General features: G+C 47.3%; 6 protein-coding genes across 6 annotated transcripts; 5 read left to right on the top strand and 1 right to left on the bottom strand.

Moving 5' to 3' along the window:
• Positions 1–6,425: 6,425 nt before the first annotated feature.
• EDB82DRAFT_520200 (uncharacterized protein) lies at positions 6,426–7,679 on the top strand (the record flags this gene model as incomplete). The annotated part of the gene is made up of 1 exon (XM_025730867.1): positions 6,426–7,679. The coding sequence occupies one exon, from the start codon at positions 6,426–6,428 to the stop codon at positions 7,677–7,679; it is 1,254 nt and encodes a 417-aa protein (XP_025589949.1).
• Positions 7,680–8,857: 1,178 nt separating this feature from the next.
• On the top strand, positions 8,858–10,907 carry EDB82DRAFT_486250 (RmlC-like cupin domain-containing protein). The gene is made up of 4 exons (XM_025730866.2): positions 8,858–9,498; positions 9,557–9,643; positions 9,692–10,513; positions 10,570–10,907. The coding sequence occupies exons 1-4, from the start codon at positions 9,196–9,198 to the stop codon at positions 10,783–10,785; spliced, it is 1,428 nt and encodes a 475-aa protein (XP_025589948.2). The 5' UTR covers positions 8,858–9,195; the 3' UTR covers positions 10,786–10,907.
• A 91-nt stretch (positions 10,908–10,998) lies between these two features.
• Positions 10,999–13,067, top strand: EDB82DRAFT_456525 (ergosterol biosynthesis ERG4/ERG24). Its single transcript, XM_025730864.2, has 3 exons — positions 10,999–11,327; positions 11,374–11,681; positions 11,733–13,067. Exons 1-3 carry the CDS (start codon positions 11,287–11,289, stop codon positions 12,830–12,832), a joined length of 1,449 nt encoding a protein of 482 aa, XP_025589947.1. The 5' UTR covers positions 10,999–11,286; the 3' UTR covers positions 12,833–13,067.
• Positions 13,068–13,226: 159 nt separating this feature from the next.
• Positions 13,227–14,896, top strand: EDB82DRAFT_486253 (ankyrin repeat-containing domain protein). Its single transcript, XM_025730863.2, has 3 exons — positions 13,227–13,517; positions 13,572–14,532; positions 14,587–14,896. The coding sequence occupies exons 1-3, from the start codon at positions 13,324–13,326 to the stop codon at positions 14,755–14,757; spliced, it is 1,326 nt and encodes a 441-aa protein (XP_025589946.2). The 5' UTR covers positions 13,227–13,323; the 3' UTR covers positions 14,758–14,896.
• On the bottom strand, positions 14,818–16,517 carry EDB82DRAFT_550537 (cytochrome P450 monooxygenase-like protein; the record flags this gene model as incomplete). The annotated part of the gene is made up of 4 exons (XM_025730862.1): positions 14,818–14,983; positions 15,037–15,461; positions 15,512–16,221; positions 16,268–16,517. 4 exons carry the CDS (start codon positions 16,515–16,517, stop codon positions 14,818–14,820), a joined length of 1,551 nt encoding a protein of 516 aa, XP_025589945.1.
• Positions 16,518–19,152: 2,635 nt separating this feature from the next.
• On the top strand, positions 19,153–21,120 carry EDB82DRAFT_550541 (fungal trichothecene efflux pump; the record flags this gene model as incomplete). Its single annotated transcript, XM_025730861.2, has 3 exons — positions 19,153–19,311; positions 19,371–19,598; positions 19,653–21,120. 3 exons carry the CDS (start codon positions 19,153–19,155, stop codon positions 21,039–21,041), a joined length of 1,776 nt encoding a protein of 591 aa, XP_025589944.1. The 3' UTR covers positions 21,042–21,120.
• Positions 21,121–21,997: the final 877 nt, after the last annotated feature.

The raw sequence follows: 21,997 nt of genomic DNA on the forward strand, positions 1-21,997 counted from the left end.
CTCTGTGATGACACCATATCGTGTGGTAGTTCGGTACGGGTAAGGAAGGTCGATAATGACTGTCTCGGTTTGTCCAGGGGCAGAAGGTGCCACTGTGGTGGTACTACTACCAGCAGTGATGATTCCATACCGGATCGAAGTTACGTATGGATCCGGGAGATCGACAACAATAGTTCCAGTCTGTCCGCCTGCTGCTGGCTGCTTTGTTGTAGTACTACTCCCATCCGTAACAACTCCAAACCTTGTCGTAGTCAAGTATGAGAATGGTAGATCGACGAGAATAGTACCAGTTTGGCCAGGTGCAGCTGGAGTCTGGGTAGTGATCCTGCTAGTAGAAACACTGCCGTATCTTGTGCTGGTAATGTATGGGTTTGGAAGGTCAACGATAACGGTACCGGTTTGTCCAGGTACAGCTGGTGCCTGGGTTGTGGTAGAGCTACCGATCATGATGCTACCAAATCGAGTGGTTGTCTGATAAGGAATTGGTAAATCAACGATAACGGTACCAGTTTGCCCGGGTGCTGCTGGTGTCTGCGTAGTAATACTACTTATGGAAACACTGCCAAATCGGGTTGTGGTCACATATGGATTCGGTAGGTCAATGAGGACAGTACCAGTCTGCCCAGGTGATGTAGGAACGTTGGTGGTAACGCTACTGGCAGTCACGCTTCCGTATCTTGTTGTGGTCACGTATGGATTGGGTAGATCAACCAAAATGGTACCGGTTTGCCCAGGTGCCGTGGGTGCCTTAGTAGTAATACTGCTGATAGTCACGCTTCCATATCGTGTGGTAGTAACGTAGAAGTCGGGAAGGTCAATAAAAACAGTGCCGGTCTGTCCAGGGCTGGTGGGAATCATGGTGGTCGTGCTCAAAACTGTGACACTGCCGAACCTGGTGACCGTGGCCAATGGCTGCGGTAAGTCGACAAGGACTGTGCCAGTTTGGCCTTGACTAGCTGGTGTGAGTGTCGATGTTGTTGGTACGAAGACACTACCGAACCGCGTAGTAGTTGTGTATGGCTGGGGCAAGTTCACTAGGACTGTTCCCGTCTGACCTGGAGCAGCCGGTGTCAATGTTGAAGTTGCCGGTACGGAAACGCTACCGAATCGAGTAATAGTCGTGAAGGGCTGTGGCAAGTCGATCAGGACTGTTCCTATCTGACCAGGGCTAGTCGGTGTGAATGTTGATGTGATTGGCACGGAGACACTGCCGAAATGCGTAGTAGTTGTGTATGGCTGGGGAAGGTGAATAACAACGGTGCCGGTCTCGCCTGGTGTAGCCGGCATGAAAATGCTGGTGCCTGTCGCAGTCCCAGTGCCATAGCTAGTGACTGTTGTATAAGGGTTTGGCAGATTGATGAGAATTGTGCCCGTTTGTCCTGCGCTCGTCGGTGTGAGGATATTTGTTGTGGCTATGGTCACACTGCCGTAGCTTGTCACGGTAGTATAAGCGTCAGGGAGGTCGATGAATACTGTGCCAGTCTGTCCTGGAGCCGCGGGAGTCTGCGTCCGAGTAACTGGAGCAGTCACACTCCCATACCTGATAATTGTTGTGAACGGCCGAGGCAGGTCCACAACAACAGTACCAGTAGCTCCCTGACTAAACCCAGTGAGGGTTCTAGTTGCTGGAACCGTCACGGCACCGAAACTAGTTACTGTTGTGAAAGGTTGGGGCATATCAACAATAACAGTGCCAGTCTCCCCGGGCTTCTGTGGGCCATTGGTAGTTCTCGTGGAGGCCGAGACACTTCCGTAACGAGTTATTGTTACAAACGGCTGAGGGAGATCAACCAAGACGGTTGCAGTCTCACGAGGATTGAGAGGGCTTTGTGTGGTCGTGGAAGAAAATGAAATACTTCCATAGCGAGTCGTTGTCACGAATGGCTGTGGTAAATCCATGAAAACAGTGCCCGGTTCTCCTGGATTCCGAGGGGTCTGGGTTGTTGCTGATGAGATGGACACACTGCCATAACGAATGATCGTAGTGTAAGGTTGAGGAAGATCGACGATAATAGTGCCTGTCTCCCCGGGCTTTGTAGGGCTTTGAGTTGTGGTAGAAGCCACTGAGACGCTTCCATAGCGGGTGGTTGTCATCCATGATTGAGGTCTGAATACAACAACTGTACCAGTTTGATCGGGAAGAATCGGGCTTATAGTAGTTGTGTAAGCCGCTGAGACTGACCCATAAGAGGTTGTTGTGACAAAAGGAACAGCTGAAGATGGAACCTGGATAACAACAGTCCCAGTCTGACCAGACGCCTTGGGTGTGTAGGTGATGGTCGTGGTGAATGACTCGGTGCCAGTGCTAGTGACTGTCTCGTATGGTGTAACACTGAGGGGAAGCTCGACAATCACAGTTCCAGTTTGGCCAGGTTGAGTCGGGGTCTGGGTCAAGGTTCGAGCCGTAGTAGCGGTTCCTGTACCGGTCACAGTGGTTGTTATGTAAGGAACTGCCCCAGGAGGTACCTCGACAATCACTGTTCCAGTCTCACCTGATCGAGAGGGGGTTTGTGTAGTAGTGCGGGTTGTAGTGACGGACCCTGTGCCAGTTACTGTGGTTGTCACGTAAGGTGTAGCACCAGGTGGTAGCTCAATAATAACTGTTCCAGTTTCACCAGGCTGATCAGGTGATTGGGTGATAGTCCTGGTAGCAATTCCTGTGCCAGTCACAGTCGTCGTGATGAATTCAGGCGGGACCTCAATAACCACAGTCCCCATTCTACCAGTTCCGGAGGGACCTTTAGTAAATGTTCGCGTGGTAGAGTCTGAACCTGTGCTCGTAACAGTTTGATACGATGTGATGAGAGGGACTAAGACGATGACCGTATCAGTCATACCAGCGCCAGTATGCGTCTGCGTAAACGTTTGAGTATCAGACCCAGATCCGTACTGAGTAACAGTGGCAAAACGCATAGCTGGCACCTCGATACGAACAATACCAGTATCACCTGGCCGTGAAGGAGGGACGGTAACAGTGCGCACTGTTGTTCCAGTCCACTCCTCACTAACAGCGACATAGCGGATGCCGGCAGTGGGAAAGTCAACGCGGATTGTGCCTGTACCTCCAGGCCCAGTTGGAGGCACAATGACAGTCCGAGTGGTCGATCCAGTCCAGTATTCGCTTACGGCAACGTAACTCGCACCATCGGCAGGAAAGTCAACATGGACGGTGCCAGTCTGGTTTGGTCCAGCGGGGGAGTCGGTGGCTGTACGTGTAGTTGATCCTGTCCAGAAACCAGAGACTGTCACGTAATGTGGAGTATCGGGATAGTCAATGTGGACTGTACCAGTCTGGTCAGGTTGAGAGGGAGTCTCAGTTGATGTACGAGTCGTTGAGCCAGTCCAGTATCCAGTGACGGTCGTGTATCTCACTCCATCTCTGGGCATATCGATACGGACGGTGCCAGTCTGGCCAGGGATGGATGGGGTTTGAGTGACAGTTCTTGTGGTTGAACCCGTCCAGAAAGTACTAACAGTAGTGTATTCTTTAGGGACATCCACACGAATTTTCCCTGTCTGACCAGGGTTGGTAGGCGGTTGAGTAACTGTACGAGTAGTAGAACCTGTCCAGAAGCCAGTGATTGTCGTGAAAGGTGTTGCATTTGGTGGAAGCTCAACGATAACTGTCCCTGTTCCTTCTGGATCAGAGGGCCTCTGCGTGAAAGTTTTAGTCTCTGACCCCGTTCCAGTTGCAGTCCTTGTAGTCGTCAGGTACTTGATTGGAGTTACAACAACCACTGTTCCAGTCTCGCCTTGTGGAACCGAACTTGGCGTGATCGTCGTGGGAGCCGGGACATCGCTTCCGCGAGTCACAGTTGTGAGAGGGTTAGGAAGCTCTACGATTACTATTCCTGACTCATTTGGTCCGTTTGGGAACGAAGTCGTTGTCCTTGGTGCTGTTACGCTGCCCCAATGTGTAGTATGACGAAGGCGAGTGTTGACTGGCGGTAGAACGATCACGACTGTGCCGGTTTCGCCTGGATGGGCAGGAGAGAGTGTGGTTGTGACAGGCTCAGTGACAGTACCGATGCGAGAGATAGTCGCGTATGGTTCACTAGTAGAAGGAAGCTCACGTACAACCGTAACGGTTCCTCTAGGGTCATCTGGTTTCAGCGTATATGTCACAGGTGCTGTGCCTGTCCCATAACGTATGATTGTCTGGGCTGGTCGAGTACTCGGAGGCACATCAACAAAGACAATCCCAACTTCCTCAGAGCCTTTGGGCTGTTGGGTTGAGGTGACGGTTGCCGTTCCAGTACCAGTGCGAGTAATCGTAGCAAATGGGACAGGACCTGAAGGGATCATAATAATTACGCTTCCCGTTCCATCGGGATCACTTGGTGATTGTGTAGACGTGACAGTTTCCGTGACACTACCTATGCGGACGATTGTTGTGTACTGAGCTTTGGACTCGGGTACTTCAATAATCACTGTACTCACATCTCCGGGACGGTCAGGCTGGAGTGTCCGCGTAATTGGAACGCCAACACTATTCACGCGAGTGATGGTGGTATAATCTTGTCGCCTGATGGTGACAGTGCCCTGTTCGTCAGTATTATCAATAATGAGTGTCTTTATATTTTCTTGCTGCACTGTCCTTGTAACAGGGACTTGGACAAATTGTGTTTGATCGGCCGCTGTTTCGTCTGGCTTTGCAATTCGCGTTTGAGGATCATGTATGCCTCCATGGTCGGTGTTTCTATCTTCTGGTCGGTCAATAATGACAGTTGTTGGGTCACCTGGACTGGTCGGAATCAGAGTTCGAGTTCGCTCGGCTGTTAATGAGGGAATGAATGAAGTGATGGTGGTCACTGGCACTTTCACGATGACGGTTCCAATTGGGGGTGTGCCTTGTGGTGGGATCGTGTATGTAGTCGGTGGTCCGTCACCAAAGACGGCGGTCGTAATGTATGAAGCATTGGGAGGGACATAAAACGTTCTTCAGAAGTTAGAAAAGTCAATCAATTGATCTGCATCACAAACCGTGTGATTGTAGCATCGGAAGTCTTTGTGCCATTTACCACCCTGATAGGTTGAAGTTGGATAACTCTTTCTCCAGTGCTACACTCGAATTCTGGTGCTTTAGCTGCTACGTTAGTAAACAAAGACAATAAAGCCCCTAAGTAGGCAATGCTGTTGAGCCACATGGCCAAATGAGGTCCCGCGATGGGAGGTTAGCTGTGTTTGTTGCGTGTCGCAAATGAATGAATGAACGAACGGCAACTCGAAATAGGTTCAAAGGAAAGAAGAAGAAATTTTGTGGACTTGAACATTTGCCCAAAAAAGAGACGTTAGTATATACAGGCGTTAATCTGGCTCCGAAATAGAGCTCTTGGGAATTACTGCGCTGCAAAAGGACGATAATCAGCTTGGACATTCCTGGCGCAGGGAAATGTTCGCTCTGGGGGATAGCATTAGATTGCTCTAGACCAAAATTGAAAGCTATCCTTGTACCTTGACCTGGAGATATGCTTTCAAATCGTCCAATTCACCAGTCAGAATCGTTGGATTGAGCCACTCACATACCAGTGTTCATCTTGTCTTGGAGCTCTCTCCGCAAGAGGATGCGGGACATGCTAGCTCTGAACAATTAACTGACTCCGTAATAGTTGCAAAACGCCAAGTTACCAGTTCCCTGGAAGAGGAACTAGGGAAAATACCGAGTCATGAAGATGAGTCTTCTCATTCAAATGGAGGTTGGCTTGACAAGTGTTCTAGATTCATGGTCCACGGCTGTTCCTGCATAACAGTTGTCAAAAAAGTGGCTTTGTTCCTTGCACTAAGACAAAAACGTCAATGACTGGCGTCACATAGATTAAGATCATCGATAACCTTTTCGGCTGTGTACATCTCGGCAGACAAGTTTCCCTTGGCAGGTAACACGTGCGTGGCTAAGATATTCCCACATGCGGGAAGCAATTACATATTGTTTCAGTCACAGTTGTGCAATCTTTCAAGGTCTTCAACATGAGATCTACAACAGTCTAAAGATCATTCCAGGGTAGCTATTGTCTCGGTCTCAAGGTTGTTAATCTGTGAATCATTCTCAAATGATATATCCAAGTTCCCAATCGTAGTGCTGGATAAGAAGCCACCGATCACGAGGCATTCCAGACGACTTTTAAGTAGAGCTGGACCCTCAGTTGATCTGCTATCACGTAAAGGCTCTGTTAGTCGGTAGGTCCGGCTGTTCCAGGCGCATTCTAGTGCGCCAACCCTCCGGCCCGAACTTTTACTGCGGACCCTACTGTCCTGGTGTGCGTCAATTAGATTAGATGTTTATTCTCCAATGACTTACTGATCATTAACGATGATTTGCCCATATCATAAGATGCCCTCTCGCTCCTTGATCAATTCTCACTGACGCCTTTTGCATACTCGTACATACACATTCCTTTCCTTGTCACTCCTTTCTAATTGGCGACATGAGGTCATACACTCTGATCACCGGCCTCAGCCTTACACTTCCCTCCTTTGCTCTAGTAGCCTACCAGCCTTGTCTTACTACCACTGCTTTGCCCATAGTCACCGTCAAAGGTGGCCCAGATGGTTACTACAATGAATACACACGGACATATCGAGAGTTTTGTCCACAAGGCCTGACCAAGAAGATTTATACCGTTACACAGACCTGCTCGGATATCGACTGCCAGACACCACCGATTGAGACTGCTCCTCCGCCTGGCTTCACTGCCGCGGTAGTCAAATGCAGTGCTTGTGGTGGCCAAGGCACTCAAGTCGCCACCTTGACGTTTCCTACAGAATCTGTGGAGGCATATTCATCTTCAGGATATCTCGTCGAACCTCTCGATCCGGTACAGGCTACAAAGGGCTGGATGGATCAGGTCGACGCAACCCCTGCCATTGAGACGGCAAATGTCAATGGTGATGCTGGCACGAACGCCGAAAATGTCTCCCCTACTCCGGGTTCATCAGATCATACCGGTTCTGAACCTCAAGAGCCTCAAAACCCCCAAGCACCAAGCAATGGAGGCAGTCAACAGGATCAGAATGGTAACGGGAGCCTTGGCGATACAAGCTCCCATCATGCTACAGCTGAGAATACAGGATCCACAAGTGGTGGCGACTCCTCTGATGGTCAAAATCCCGGAAGCCTGGATGGCACCGACAACGCAACGGGGTCACAGTCGGGCGAGGCGGGCAACAATCCTGGATCTGGGTCTGGTGCCGGTGACACAACAGCGGGATCTATCCCCCAAAATGAGTCTTCGTCTTCGTCTTCGTCGTCATCCTCCTCTTCCTCATATGATGCCACAGGGTCACAAGAGGAAGGTTCGAATAATCCTGGCCACTCCAATGATCCCATAGGCGACACACCAGCAGATACTCCTGCCTCTGGTGTTGCATCTGTTGATGGAGAACCCATTGCCGACACCAACAACAAACCAGATGATTCAGCCAATATAACATCTCCTGATGGTGTCAATGGCGCCACTGGAGACACATCTGTATCACCGGATAAAACCCCAGGGCTACCTTCATCTCCAAACAACGGCCCTCCCATTGTTGACTCAGACTCCAAGCACACTGGAGGTGACGATGATTCACAAGGGCCAGATGCTCCTTTTACCGTCAGTGGCGCAGTATCTTTCAAGCTCAATATTTCGGCATGCATAATAGCCAATGCCGCATGTGTATTTATTGTCTGGTTGTTATAACCTATTAGCAACGTAACTGTCATGACTTTCATTTAATGATTATGTATCTTAAGGACAAAGATAAAAATAGATTTCCTTAAATATTTCTGAAATGGTAATATTACGTCTGTTCAGTGATCAGTAAATTGTCAATATCCACAAGCCACTCTTTGTCAGAGTTGCTGTTACTGAAGATTCATAAAGCAAGCCACCGAGATATGGGGACAGCGAGAGCTTTACTATTTCCGGCACGCTACTGTCACTGACAGGTATTTGTAATTTCCCAGTACTGCTCAAGCGAAATAGAGTTACGATCTAGATCTTGAGGCTAATGATAACTGGTATGCTGTTCCTGTGCTGGCGTCAATATCGGCAATAACTGAGCTGGGCTGGATCGGACTGGGCCTCGACCTTTGGCTGGGCGACCCAAATGACCGGGTCGTATACCACCCAATCGCGGACTTTGAGAGAATACTCAATTTGTCATAACTTAATGATTCTAATTTAAGTTGCCTGGAATTTAGCAATTGCTTAGATCACATTGTTACCAGGCACAGAGTCCCTACCATGATTCCCGCAGCTAGACCCTCCTTCATGGTTTGAGTGCACGTCCACCTCATTCACCCTACACACTATGCTAAATGAAGTACAGACACGCAATGATTAAACAAAGCTACTTTGCATTGCCAGGTAGGAATCAAACTAGAAGTTCCGTCTGCTGATTTGAGTGCTATTTATGTAACTGTGGCGAACTTGAACATGAGTTACCCTGTACTTCATTGACTTTTTAACTATGCTTACTAAAGAGCACAGTAACTGAGATATTTCATGTTATTTTTCACTCTTATTAACCATCGCATCGTCATTGAAGGACTTGTGTCTCCGAATTGACTCAGACCCTGTGTGTGACATATTTTATCCATTCAACTGTCATGATCATCAGTGTCTAACATTTCCCCGCCCAACCCCGCGGAGCTCGAGAAGACAAGGTCTCATTCTGGCATGTTATTGATCTCGTATCAAAATCATCGTTACCCGATCTTGGGAAATTTACGGTTTGATTGGAGTTGTTCTCAGACCATTGCTCACATCTTGTAGTGAGTATGATGGGAAACCATACCGTGACACACAAAACGTATTCGCGGTTAGATTACAATGACGACATGATACGACGCGTCTCATATAGCATAAATATACTATGTCACCATGACCTGTTTGATATGATATAAGTCATATTTTACTAATATGTTACCCGCGGTTAACATGCTGGTTTCTGGTTCTTTGTATCCACAGATTATCTGACTGATATAGTGGTCAGCAAAAACACGCCGAACAACATCGTCGATCGTGGGTCCCTTTCCCCTCATCAACCACTAATAAGCAACCGCTAAAATGCCCCATCAATTGCCGACGACACAACCTTCGAGCGGGGAAAACTTGGCATGAAGACTTGTATCGGTATATGAGGAAACTCAACTTCGGTGATTCTTTCCTGTTTGTTGTCTTATCAGCTTCTCCGTCTTAAATACTGATTTGAATGACAATGGCGCAAAAGACTGATTATCAAAACATCTTCCACTGGGCAGAGACCCAAAAGGATGGTTCCATCCCGTCTTTTGCTACTCGAGATAATGATCCCTACGAATATCTTAACGGTTTTAATAACCATCATGAGTCGGAAGCTGTTCCTGGAACAATCCCTCGAGGCCAAAATAACCCACGAGTTGTGAGGTTTGGACTCTATGCGGAACAGATGTCGGATTCTTTTGGAGCTTCCAGACAAGCCAACAGAAACTCATGGCTTTACCGCTCAAGACCTGCTGTAGCTCACCAAGGTTTTGTAAGTGCATTGCCATGCCTGACTTTGTTGTGATATTGTGCTGACATTCAGACTTTAGACGGATATGCCCAAGATCGACGGCACAGAAAGTTGCTTCCTGCCTCTGAACCCTCAAGTCAGAATCTCTCCGACACAACTAGCATGGGTAAGTCAAGGATGTCCTCTCTGTCATCTGCCATTCTGACTTTCTTAGCTTCCCTTCGATATCAGTGAAGGAACGGATTTCGTCTCGGGTCTCCGTACCATTGCTGGCTCGGGTGATCCTACCCTTCGAGAAGGTCTTGCAACACACATCTTTTCCGCCACAAAAAGCATGGAAAAGCGAGCTTTTGTCAACTCAGACGGCGACTTTTTGATCATTGCCCAGCAGGGTGCCCTCGATATCCAAACAGAATTTGGCAAACTTTACGTCCAGCCTGGTGAGATTTGCGTCATCCAACGCGGCCAACGCTTCAAGGTCAACGTGGAAGGGCCGACGAGAGGATATATCCTCGAAGTCTGGGGCACTCACTACGAACTCCCTGAGCTCGGGCCATTGGGGTCTAACGGTCTTGCTAATGCAAGGGACTTTATGTATCCCAAGGCAAGCTACAACGTCACCCGTGATGACCCATGGGAGATTGTGTACAAGCTTGGTGGTAAGTTCTTCAAGAGTACTCAGAACCACTGCCCATTCGACGTAATTGCTTGGCACGGCAACTATGTGCCTTACAAATATGACTTGACCAAGTTTGTCAACGTTGGGTCAATCTCTGTGGACCACATTGATCCCTCAATCTTTTGCGTTCTGACTGCTCGTGGAAGAGACGAGAATGCTCCCTTGGCGGACTTTCTCATCTTCTCGCCCCGATGGGATGTTGCGTCTCATACGTACCGTCCCCCGTATTATCATCGCAACGCAGCTTCAGAGCTGATGGGTCTTATTTATGGAGAGTATGCTGGGCGATCAGATGATTTCCAGCCTGGAGGTATTTCGTTTGAATGTGGTTGGGTTCCTCATGGTGTCGCGTACGAGGTGAGTGTCGCGTTTTTCCTGTTGTGATTGAACATGAAGTACTGACAATGAGAAAGGAATTCAAAGCTGCTTCTGCGCAACCCCCCCCTGAGATGCAGATCTCCAAGGGCGCTGTGGCTTTCATGTTTGAAAGCTGCAGACAATTTACAATCACTGATTGGGCATGGAACAGTGACAAGAAGCACGAGCATGAGCCCAAGATGTGGGATAATTTGGTTGACAACTTTTCATCTCATTTGGACGAGGTTAATGAGATTCTGGGCAAAAAATGAGTATGTATCAAGCTTGGACGTAGCAAATATGTATATCCAATTCTTGCGTGACGTGCAATGTCACTCCTCATCTTGTTATTGATAAGCAGCCCTATATCAATCTCACCAAACGGATTCCTCGGGCCCGTCGTATTCGTATACGTTGGAAATGAGTGACCCCACATCTGAATCTCACCTCCAATCATTACTTATTTAATTCGCATACCGTATCCCTTTAGTAGGACGCTAAAGGGGCAAGGGGCGCGGGTACTCGCTTGAGTAACTATTGACAGTTAGATCAAAGGAAAACAAACAGTTTCAACATCTCTTTGTTCCATTTCTTTGTCTTTCAACTGTGGGCCGGACCAAACTGTTCCGTCGTTCTGAGAATGAGTCGATAATCGTTCTGATGAAACTCAAGTTTGTTAAATAAACGGGCTCGCACTGATTGAAAACTTGACTCAGCATTCTATCCGACAGTCATCCATTGAACCACCAAATCATTCAGTCTTCACCGTCATCATGAAGGCTCCAGACACTCCCCGCTATGAATTCGGTGGCCCGTGAGTCCTTCCAACCCATCGCATCGCATCTCACTAACACACTCAGTCTCGGCGCCACTGGTATCGTTTTTGGTCTTCCAATTCTCATGCAAGTTCTTTACTTGGGCTGCAACGATGTGTCGGGCTGTCCCGCACCTGCTCTACTTGATCCCAAGACCCTGAGCTGGGCCAAGCTCAAGTCTCAGATTCCCTGGCCTGAAGAGGGTCTCGCTGGATTCATGTCGTGGGAAGTTACGGGCTGGCTTTTTGCTTATTACTTCTTGAGTCTCGTGCTTTATCGCATTTTGCCTGCCCAGATTGTTCTTGGTACGAAACTGCGCGAGTCTGGAAAGCCCCTTGAGTATCGCTTCAACTGTAAGATAATCGCCCTTTCTAGGCTTGGACTATATACTTACATATTTGCAGCTTTCTCTGCTACTGTTGTTCAATTGACTGGTTGCGCCATTGGAACCTTTATTTACGGCGCCAACTTTCCCGTCTGGACATGGATTACCGACCACTATATCCAACTTCTCACAACAAGCACAGTCCTGACCTACATCATCTCCATCTGGACTTATCTCCACAGCTTTTCCATCACGCCCGGGAACCCTGAGCTCCGTGAGGTCGCTGTGGGAGGCCGCACTGGACGCGTCATCTATGACTACTTCATCGGCCGCGAGCTCAACCCCCGCGTGACTCTCCCTTTCTTTGGCGAGATTGATATCAAGGCGTGGCTAGAAATGAGACCTGGTCTTACTGGATGGATCTTGCTAAACTGTTCGTTCATTGCGAAGCAATACAGAACTTACGGCTTCGTCTCGGATAGTATCGTGGTGATTGCATTGATTCAAGCTTACTACGTTCTTGAAGGGCAATATTCCGAGGCTGGACTATTGGGTATGATGGATATCACTTCCGACGGACTGGGCTTCATGCTTACGTGGGGTGACATTGTCTGGGTTCCTTTCCTCTACTCAACCCAATGCCGCTACCTATCCGTGTACCCCGTTCACTTGGGCCCCATCGGTGTTGCAGCAGTTGGCACTGTCTTCTGCGTCGGTCTCTACATCTTCCGCTCCTCCAATAACCAGAAAGCCCTCTTCCGTAGAGATCCCAACAACCCAGTCTTCGCCAACATGTCTTACATCCAGACCAAGCGCGGAACAAAGCTTTTGACAGGCGGCTGGTGGGGAATGGCTCGTCACGTCAACTACTTGGGTGACTGGATTCAGTCTCTTCCCTTCTGTTTACCCACCAAAGCCGCTGGCTATGTGATTTTTCCTGCTGGTACGGCTGTGGCTGGAGCGGAAGTTGCAAAGATGCTTGATGGCCGGCTGGTTGCGCCTGGTGGTGATGCTGCACCTTGGGGAATGCTGTTTACGTATTTGTATTCTGCTTGGTTTGGATTCTTGCTTATCCATCGTGAGAGGCGAGACGATTATGCTTGCTCGGAGAAGTATGGCAAGGATTGGGAGGAGTACAAGAACAAGGTCCGATGGAGAATTCTGCCTGGGGTGTACTAAAATTAAGGGAGGACAATTCATGAGACATGGATAGTATTGACCTGAGTTGTTAATGCCTATTAAGTGACGGATTCGTATCCGTCTCATATGATGTTAGTCTAAGCTACCTGTTGTAAATTCAATTTCCACCACTACCATTTTCTCTATCTACTTTAAGTTCATTATCAAGCAAGATCCCAAAATATTATCGATACTACAATCATATTGCATGTCTCTTTGTGTTGGAAGTTTACTGATTTGAACGTCCGGCAAACTCGGTTGATATAGTGATGACGAGAAAGAATGGGTCACGGCATGATCGGGAATAAAATCTGCCGAAAGCCGGCCGACTATACCAATATCTCACGTAATATCTTCCCAACCAGAAAGGGCTAGTTAATAAGAAGAGACAGTTCATATCTCTACATACATGTCTCATCCTCCAGTATCTCACGATACCGATATACTAAGACATTCAACGGAAGCGTGGCACAAACATACACCGCGTCTGTATGTCAGAATCTGATACCTCCAACTTTGTAGTGAGGGAGCATATCTATCAGCCAGATATACCTCCCCACATCCGCCAGCTCGAAATGGAGCTCATGTTAGAGGATCCTCCTGACATAGCAACGTGTAAAGATCTCATATTAGATCATCACCCTACGAATTTCCAATGGTGGTCAGGCCATCCTGAGCCCAAAGAGTACGTGGAATATCCATGCTCATTTGTCTTTAAATTGTTGACTAACGATCCAAGGCGTCGTGATACTTCAGGCTTGACACCATTGGCAGCCGCTGTAAAACGAGGAAACATCGAAGAAGCTAAGGCCCTGATTGAAGGAGGCGCTCGAGCAGACGTTTGCGGTCCAACATTCGGTAGCCTTCCTCACCTTGCAGTCGCATTATCCTATGAAGGAATACATCAAATATTTCCATTGCTCAAACTTGTCATTGAGGCGGGAGCAGATGCCAACGCACCAGGCCCTGACCCAGACAAAGAGTCGTTGTTATGTATGGTAATAACTACACTCTGGCTTCCCAACTATCGTCATGCGATATGCCGCTATCTTGTTGAGGATGGGGGTGCAGATGTCAACATGAGAAGCCAGTCTGGCATGTATCCTATCATCGCTGCAACCGGAACCGCAGACAAGAAGTTGGTTCATTATCTAATACAACATGGTGCAAATGTCAATGTTTCTGATGACCAAGGCCTACGAGCAGTGCACTATGCAGTACCTTCGGCATCCAACAGAAGCCTTGGATCTCTCATTAAAGCGGGGGTTGATCTATTATCTCCAGATAATTATGGCCGAACACCTCTACACTTTGCGGCAAGCCTCTGTTATTGGGATTTCATTCGTATTTTTATCGACTTCCTTCCTGAAGGATATGATATCAATGTTCGAGATAACGACGGGTGGACACCGCTCATGTGGGCTTGCAAGAATAGCCGGTCAGAAGCGCTTAAAATCCAAATCCTTGTTCGAGATTACGGAGCAGATATCTGGCCGGTGAGCTACGATGGCAAATGGTCTGCCCTGAAGTTAGCCAACTTTACAGCCGGCGATCTGAAAGGACTAACGTTCCTGGCACCGCTGAAAGACCAGAGCGAAAAGATACTTCAAGATGGAAGCAAACAGATTTGGGATCCAGAATTTCATAAAATATCACCTGGAGATCACCACAATTTTAATAGTTGCAGCAGTTGCTATACTGTAAGTGATGCATTTCAACTTCAGAATGGTTGCTAACGGACTATTTTTACGAAGCTAACGCCAAGGCCCCTTTACAACTGCGTAGATTGTTCAGAACGGTTCTTCTTGTGCTTCAAGTGTTTTCCAAACCGCAAACTGATGCATATTAGTGATCATAGAATGGAGGAGCACGTTGAGCCTGAGCCCTCGGAGTGCTCGGACACTGACTCGGAATGTGAAATTTGATGAGGAAGCATGATTTATTGTATTTCACGTGTAGATAGATGGATTTAAGCACTCTACTAGTTATGAAATAGCGATACGGACAGAAATAGATCCCTTCTTGGTTTGAAGCACAATCAGATCATGATCATATGTGAGATCCTCAATAGTTGTCTCGTAAAGACGAGCTCGTGGAATAACCCGGAAAGCCATCAGAGCCGCCATGATGTATACCTCACAGTAGGCGAGACTTGCCAAATCGTTAGTACAGTCTTAGTATCAGAGCAGCAGATCAAAACTTACTTCTCGCCAATGCAAGCGCGGCTTCCCTTTCCAAACGAAATCAAGAACTTTTGCAGCTTGTAATTCGGCTTTCCATTATCCAACCAGCGCTCTGGTAAAAATTCATCGGGTTGAGGGAAAAGCTCCTCGTTCCAGTGATTGATCATAGAGGTCATTCCAATGGGTGTACCTCTGGGAATGACCCAACTGGTGTTACCGTCTTTGCTCTGGTAGACGAGGTCCTCTTCCCGGGCGATTCGGGCAGATCGATGAGATACACCGGGCATAACGCGTAGAGCTTCGTGGATGACAGCCCAAAGGTATGGGCGTTGTTCAAGGTCTGTCCACTTAAGGTTCTCCGGATCGATGCCATCTAGATCAGCCATGAGACGCTTGTAAATCTCAGGCTTGTCAAGAAGGAAGTATGTAATAACAGTGAGTGTGGCCTAAATTTCATTAGCCGGATATAAAAAAAACCAAGACAAATTTGACTTACAGCAGTGGTTTCAGTACCAGCGAGCAGAAAATTGAATCCCTCACCTGATAATCTATACAAAGACTTTTCCGATTCTGGCAGCGTCTTCGACTCAACAACTTGAGCAAACACGCGTCCACCGTCAGGATTCTTCAATGCAGCCTTGATATATCCAGGAATCACCACGTTCATTTGTCGCATAACAGCCTTGATATCCTCGCCAAGGTAATCGGACAAAAAGGGAAGAACCTGGGCCATCTTTCTCGCAAAAACGTTGTGCCTCATCATGTATGCGCTCTGGAAGAAAGACTTGACCCAAGTAGCCAGATTAGGCTCCCACCCTTCTTGAGCGATGAAGCCCATAGATTCACCAAAGGCATACTGCGAGATAATATCGGCGGTGAAACAGTTAAAAGCTTCCTTGACATCAAAAGGCTCGCCACCAGCATATTTTAGCATCTTGTCTACTGTCATTTGTGCAAAGTCTTGAACTTCACCCTCCAGTTTGAGCATTTGTGAGCGGGAAAAATACTTGGACAAGGCTCCTTTCCTCATTCGGTGGACTTCATGGTTGACTGTTGAGAAACCTGTTACTGAGACTGGACCAGCGCCTCCAGTGTTGAGTTGATGCTGCCATTTGTCGCGAACACGGCCAGGACCCGCGTAAATTTCGTCGGTGAAGTACGGGTCTGAACAGTGAAGTTCGTCGGGATTAATTCTGACAATTGGGCCTGTGTATGTCAGAAGCGATTGGATATAGTCATCCTTTTGTCTTACCGTAACGTTCATGCATATCGCGGATAACCTTTCCATATCGTCCTACTCGCCACCAGTCGTAGTAGGCCTCATAGAGATAGCTGGCAGCGGCAACTTTAGGCCCAGGGAAACGAGACAGGGGGTGGAAGGGTGAGATGTTGTATAGAGCTACAAGTACACGATAGAAGAACCAGACTCCGACCAGAGTAATTACGCTCTTGAAAGAGGCAATGCTCTTTACGTCGACCGTCTCCCAAGTAGAGAAATCCATGATGCACAAGATTTTGGGAAAAAGCAATGGGACAAATGATGTAACGGCCAGGTGAGCTTATAACACCGAGGCAATGGATATTTTGTTTAACCGATCAAATTTTATGCCCTACAAACCGTTGATATGGCGTACAATGTAACGTTTTTATCATAGGATCGGCTCTAAGTGGACGCTTTGAGGGATACATCCCGATAACCCCTGTGGACTTGTGGAGTTGGGATCCTTTTATTCCCCGCTCATGAAGATTTCTCTCACCATGACCATGGATCTGGGATGGGCGTTGAGAAAGCTCGGATCTGAACTGGGCTTGACACGTTGATTAGTGCTTATGGCCTCCGCTTCAACTTAGGGCAGTGTCCCGCCTTGACGAACAAGAAACAAGGGATTTAAAATGGCGGGTTTGAGAATTAGACCGGGACTATTATAGAAATGTATTTTTAATTCTAATTCTAGAAACTTAGATGCCATTCGATGTTGGCGGCTCTCGTTACCTTCACTGTGTGCATCTAGGTAGGTATTTTTATCTGATGCGTTTAGAGCTCGCAGAAAATCAACACTACATGGAAGAAAGGAAGAATATTATAGTGTTTTATGCCAACTTATCTGAATAGATACTCGGATATTTTTCCACCATTCAATTCCGACTTCCTGAATGATTCGCTACTCTGTTTGTGAGTCACTACAGAGTGGCGAGTTGAAAAGTATTTCTCTACCAGGGTCTTATCTATATCAACGGATGGAGACATTGGCATATTTTTATAGACTCTATTTATTATGAAGGTGAATTTTGGAAATGACGAATTCTAACATGTACTGAAGATGAAATATTCTGGCACTTTCCACAAGATGCGATAATTGTTTTTATCGAAATCGAAAACAGTGATTTTCCATCATCATTTCTAGTTTACTCTGCAATACCACGACCACACCAGAAACTTCAAAGAATACATCTTGACAATATCTCTTCTGTTGCTGTTTAGCTTTGTTTCAGCGTGTAATCGGCGAAGATGATGTAATATACACTTGTCTACTCACCTTGAGTTTTGGACAAGGGTTATATGGAACTGGCTCCAGCTAGGCCGATCTTGGTTCCAGTGTTAGCAAAGATACCGTTCTGACCTTGAGTAATAGTACCGAACATGCGGGATGATTGGTTACCTTCAGAATCATGTTGCTTTTACAACTAGGAGCATGACTTCGATATCACGACAGGAGGTTGTCAACTAAATATTTTGTTAATAACAGTAACCATTTGCTATAAGGAGTTAATCTAGCCCCAAAGCTGGCTCCTCAAGTGTAGCATGCTTATCAGCTTCCCAGAATATGATAAGAAAGAGCTAGTAGGCCAAGGTAGACATGATAAGAGCACGGCCATAAGAAGGTCCGAGTAAGTGACTCAGAGAGTGACACTGTCATCAACTATACTGCCATGGCAGGGTACATCAGCCACATGTCTCAACTCTTGGAGCTTTCCCGAGTCCACCAGTCCAGCTCAAACCGGAACAGTTGGCCCATCCCTTTGTCCATCCACCGCAAACGATGACTGTAGCAGGAGACATACCACCCATAAACTCAACCATCTCAGCATCCCTTACTTCATGAGGCCAGAGTGATTGATTCGGTTAGCGAAATAGCCAGAGGAAGATAACATCTACAATAGATAACCGAGAACAAAGCCTTTACAAAAGCCACGCCAGACCTAAGCTCTGCCAAAGCCGCCGCAGTCGTTGATCTGGGTCATGGCGCATCAATAAATAGATGCTAGGTATGTCGCACTGAACATAATATCATAGACTTGATGCATCTTCTTGTCTTTGTTCTCAATATTGAGAGCGTCTCTATTGTAGCGTTATTGTTGGTTCTGAGACTGGAGTCAATATGTCACTGTGACTCGCATAGCATATACCAGTCAAGCACTACTATCTATCTTTCTACCTTCTACCAATCGTGAAGGTATGTAAAATACTCGATTATAGCTTTGCCTTGGCCAGATGACTATGTAACAACTACCGCAAAGAACAACCGAAGAAGAAACCAATTTAAGCTTTATAAACTGACCTATTCCGTTTCAATCACGCATCTCGGTATTTGGAAACCCGACTCTCTTAACCAATAGTGGCGTCAGCACCGAGTCTTATCAGGTCTTATCAATATATTCCATCTAATTCTTGGCTACTGGAAACGCATGCCATACCCTTGTGGGCCTTTGCCGCCGACGCCTCGCGTGGTGATCTACGTCTCGACTCTTCGATAGCGGCGCAAAGAACAACCCGATCTGGTCTAACATCATTTTAGACCCAGACACGGCAAACCGGCACTAATTTTAAACCTTCAACCCCTTTCTCACATCCCTTTCCCACTTGCTAAATACATACTGACCGAGGTCAAGATAAACGAGATCGCGGGGTAAAGCCTTGAACTTCTCCAGGTTTGCAGCGACTAGTCTCAAGACTCTCCGCATTCCAATTTCCTGGGGTACCGGTTGATAGCAAGACCTCTGGGTATATAACATCAGAGGCTGAGCGTCTCGTTACAGGTTGCTAACTCTGATCAGGTTGACCGTTCTTACCACATCTGTGCTACACGACTTTTTTTTTGGTACAGTCATTTTGAACAAAGAATCACATCCACCAACATGGCGTCTCATCCAGAGATGTCTGCGCTACCCGCCAGCGATACAAAGCAGCCAACTCTTGATCATTCAGAAGATCAACCTCCAGCCGTACGCCATGTCGAAAACTCCGAATTCGAGGAAAGCCCCAAGGTCGCCTGGTCCACTATCCTGGCAGTCTTTGTAAGTTATTATGGATACAAGAATGATCTGACCAGGACTGACTTGAAGTTTCTTTGTAGTTCATGGGCCTGACTTACATTCCCGCGATCGCAACAGCATTTCTTATGCCGACTCAGATCCTCCAGCAAATCGGTATGGCTCTCGGAGACACAGAGAACATTGCTTGGATCCCTGGTGGTTGGTCCATCGGCGCAGCTGTTTCGTTCTCCGTAGCAGGAGGCCTGAGCGACGTCTTTGGTCGCCGATGGGTTCTTCTAAGTGGCCAGACTATCATCCTGGTCGGTGCAGTAAGTATTCGAACAATATGCTGAAGATGGAAATAATCTAACCTTGGAACTCAGATCGTTTGCGCTTTTGCTGAAACAACATTGCGAATTGTCACCGGAACTACTCTCGTGGGATTTGGTGCTGGCGTCATCATGGTATCTTATCCTGGCATTAGCGAGCTTCTCCCGAATAAGTACAGAGGAATCGGTATTGGATGGACCGAGTTCTGCATCACTATCCCATGGGGATCGCTAAGTGGCTTGATTGCAACACAACTCTACCTCAAGGCAACCTGGAGATGGTGTTACTACATCACCATCATGTATGCTGCTGTATGTCTGATCGGCACCTTCATCTGCTACTTCCCTCCGTCTCGTCCGCAGCACGACTTTGAGAAAACACGCTGGCAGCAACTGAAAGAGCTTGATTATATCGGATTATTGCTCTTTGCCACCGGACTTACTATATTCTTGATTGGCGTTACGTTCCTAGGCGCCGCTCATAGGTCCACGGTACTTGTGGCAACGACCATCTCGATAGGTGCTTGTATTTTCATCGCCGCCTTTATATATGACTTTACTATCCCGAAGAAGCCTCTCTTTCCCCTCAAGTTGTTCCGCATGTACAGGGAGTTCACAGTATATCTCGTGATCCTTTTTGTTTGTGGAATGATCTGGCAAGCAATGGTCACACTTGGTAACCAGGGCACTTTGTTCATGTTCACCAATGATCTTACTGAAATCGGCTACATCTCTATTCCCGCTAGTGTCTCGGGTATTATTGGAGGTTGGATCATGCCCACTTTGGTTCACAAGATCAAGCACATCCGGTACCAATTCCTGTTCGCCCTTCTCCTTCAAACGGCGTTCACCGCGTCATACGCTTCTGTGATTCCCCACAACAAGACCGGATGGATGCTCTTGCCCATGTTTGGTCAAGCCTGTTTCACCTGGCTTACAGTTTTGTCCTACGTCTCATCTGGCTTGCTGGTCCCGCAAGAGGAACTCGGAGTCTCAGCCGGACTGATGGGAACGTTCCGCAGTGCTGGTGGATCATTGGGCAACGCTATGTTCAGCACGATTGTCGCCTCTATCGTTAATCGTAAACTTGCTAACAACATTGCTGGCGCTGCTATCGGCGCGGGGTACTCTGCCAAAGACTTGCCATCTCTGATCCCTGCGGTCATCCAGAACGCGGTTGGTGTACCTTTCGCCATGGCCAAAGTGCCAGGGGTAACCGAGTCAGTTCTCCAAGCAACGACTGCCGCCTTTAAAAACACCTACGCCACAGCTTTCAGAACCGTATTCTTATCTACCATTCCGCTGGGCGTGGTAGCTATGATGGCAGCCGCCTTTATCCGCGATCCGAGCCATTTGCTTAATAATCATGTTGCCGTCCATCAAGAGAAGGAAGTTCTTGGAAAGAAGCATCAGGCACAAATGGCTGGAAAGGAGATTGATTAGTTTTTTCTTTCATTTTTGTGTCTTATCGCTTGCAAGCACCAGTTCAATTACCGAGATCCAATGTCAGTCGTATTTCTCAGGTTTTCAGTTTAGTAGATCTTGTAACGGTTGTCTGTCTAATATCAGGGTCCTCCTCGTCAGTGATACTCTCCATTTTCATGTGACTTTCGCGACACGTCATAAAACTGACCACAGGCCGATGTAATGTACTGATTCGTTTTCCCCACTGTGATTGAACGTCCAGATGAGTCAAAGACCACATCGATGGACGAGTCGGATATTTTGGCACAGCGTTGTGGGCCTGGCGCTGTTATGCCGGCAACCACATTAACATATCGTGAGAAACGACCTGACTCGTGTCCTCGAATACCGAGGAATAACTTCTGGCACGGACATTATGAAACTAGAAACCTACCATTCCAGCAACTAACACCCGCTATGATCATCCCGCTGACTAGTGGAGATGTCAGGAATTGATTCGTTTAGTCAAAAGTTCTGGTGTTGGTGGTCTAACCACTTATAGATAAACACGCGAGGTACCAGTCAAAGCACCCGGGCTTCGTCGCAAGTGGTGGAGTTAATAGTTAAGTGTTTGACGTAGGAACAAAGTTATCGAAACATTTGCCTCCCCGTACGTCAGAGTACTCTATTTGAAGTATTCCTCATAAAACCAAAAGCTTGGGCTTCGTTACCATTAGCTGCTCTACCTGCCAAATGTTGCATCACTCGTTTCTGCCTCCGTCCGTCAGCCGACTTTTGTGATGGATTCAAGACCCCACAAGAGAAAAAGAAAGCCCAGCTCTCATCTCGCTACCAAAGCTCAACAAGGTAACAGTGCCCCGGACCGAGGTTGATCACAGCTAAGCATCCAAAGTACTCTGTAGATCAAGAATAATTCCTTCTAGAACATACTTGCTACGGTTGTCAGAACTTTCCTGATTATATCAACTGTCCAG

The sequence above is a fragment of the Fusarium venenatum genome (assembly GCF_020744135.1).
Source record: "Fusarium venenatum strain MPI-CAGE-CH-0201 chromosome Unknown EDB82scaffold_1, whole genome shotgun sequence".
Lineage (NCBI taxonomy): Eukaryota > Fungi > Ascomycota > Sordariomycetes > Hypocreales > Nectriaceae > Fusarium > Fusarium venenatum.

Excerpts from the sequence above, each read along its gene's own strand:
- EDB82DRAFT_456525 (XM_025730864.2), top strand. The coding sequence starts at position 11,287 with ATGAAGGCTCCAGACACTCCCCGCTATGAATTCGGTGGCCC. Across the intron at positions 11,328-11,373 it reads CGCTATGAATTCGGTGGCCC|TCTCGGCGCCACTGGTATCG; the intron begins GTGAGTCCTTCC and ends TAACACACTCAG. Across the intron at positions 11,682-11,732 it reads CCTTGAGTATCGCTTCAACT|CTTTCTCTGCTACTGTTGTT; the intron begins GTAAGATAATCG and ends ACATATTTGCAG.
- EDB82DRAFT_486253 (XM_025730863.2), top strand. The coding sequence starts at position 13,324 with ATGTCAGAATCTGATACCTCCAACTTTGTAGTGAGGGAGCATATCTAT. Across the intron at positions 13,518-13,571 it reads GGCCATCCTGAGCCCAAAGA|GCGTCGTGATACTTCAGGCT; the intron begins GTACGTGGAATA and ends TAACGATCCAAG. Across the intron at positions 14,533-14,586 it reads GTTGCAGCAGTTGCTATACT|CTAACGCCAAGGCCCCTTTA; the intron begins GTAAGTGATGCA and ends ATTTTTACGAAG.
- EDB82DRAFT_486250 (XM_025730866.2), top strand. The coding sequence starts at position 9,196 with ATGACAATGGCGCAAAAGACTGATTATCAAAACATCTTCCACTGGGCA. Across the intron at positions 9,499-9,556 it reads CTGTAGCTCACCAAGGTTTT|ACGGATATGCCCAAGATCGA; the intron begins GTAAGTGCATTG and ends TTCAGACTTTAG. Across the intron at positions 9,644-9,691 it reads CTCCGACACAACTAGCATGG|CTTCCCTTCGATATCAGTGA; the intron begins GTAAGTCAAGGA and ends TGACTTTCTTAG.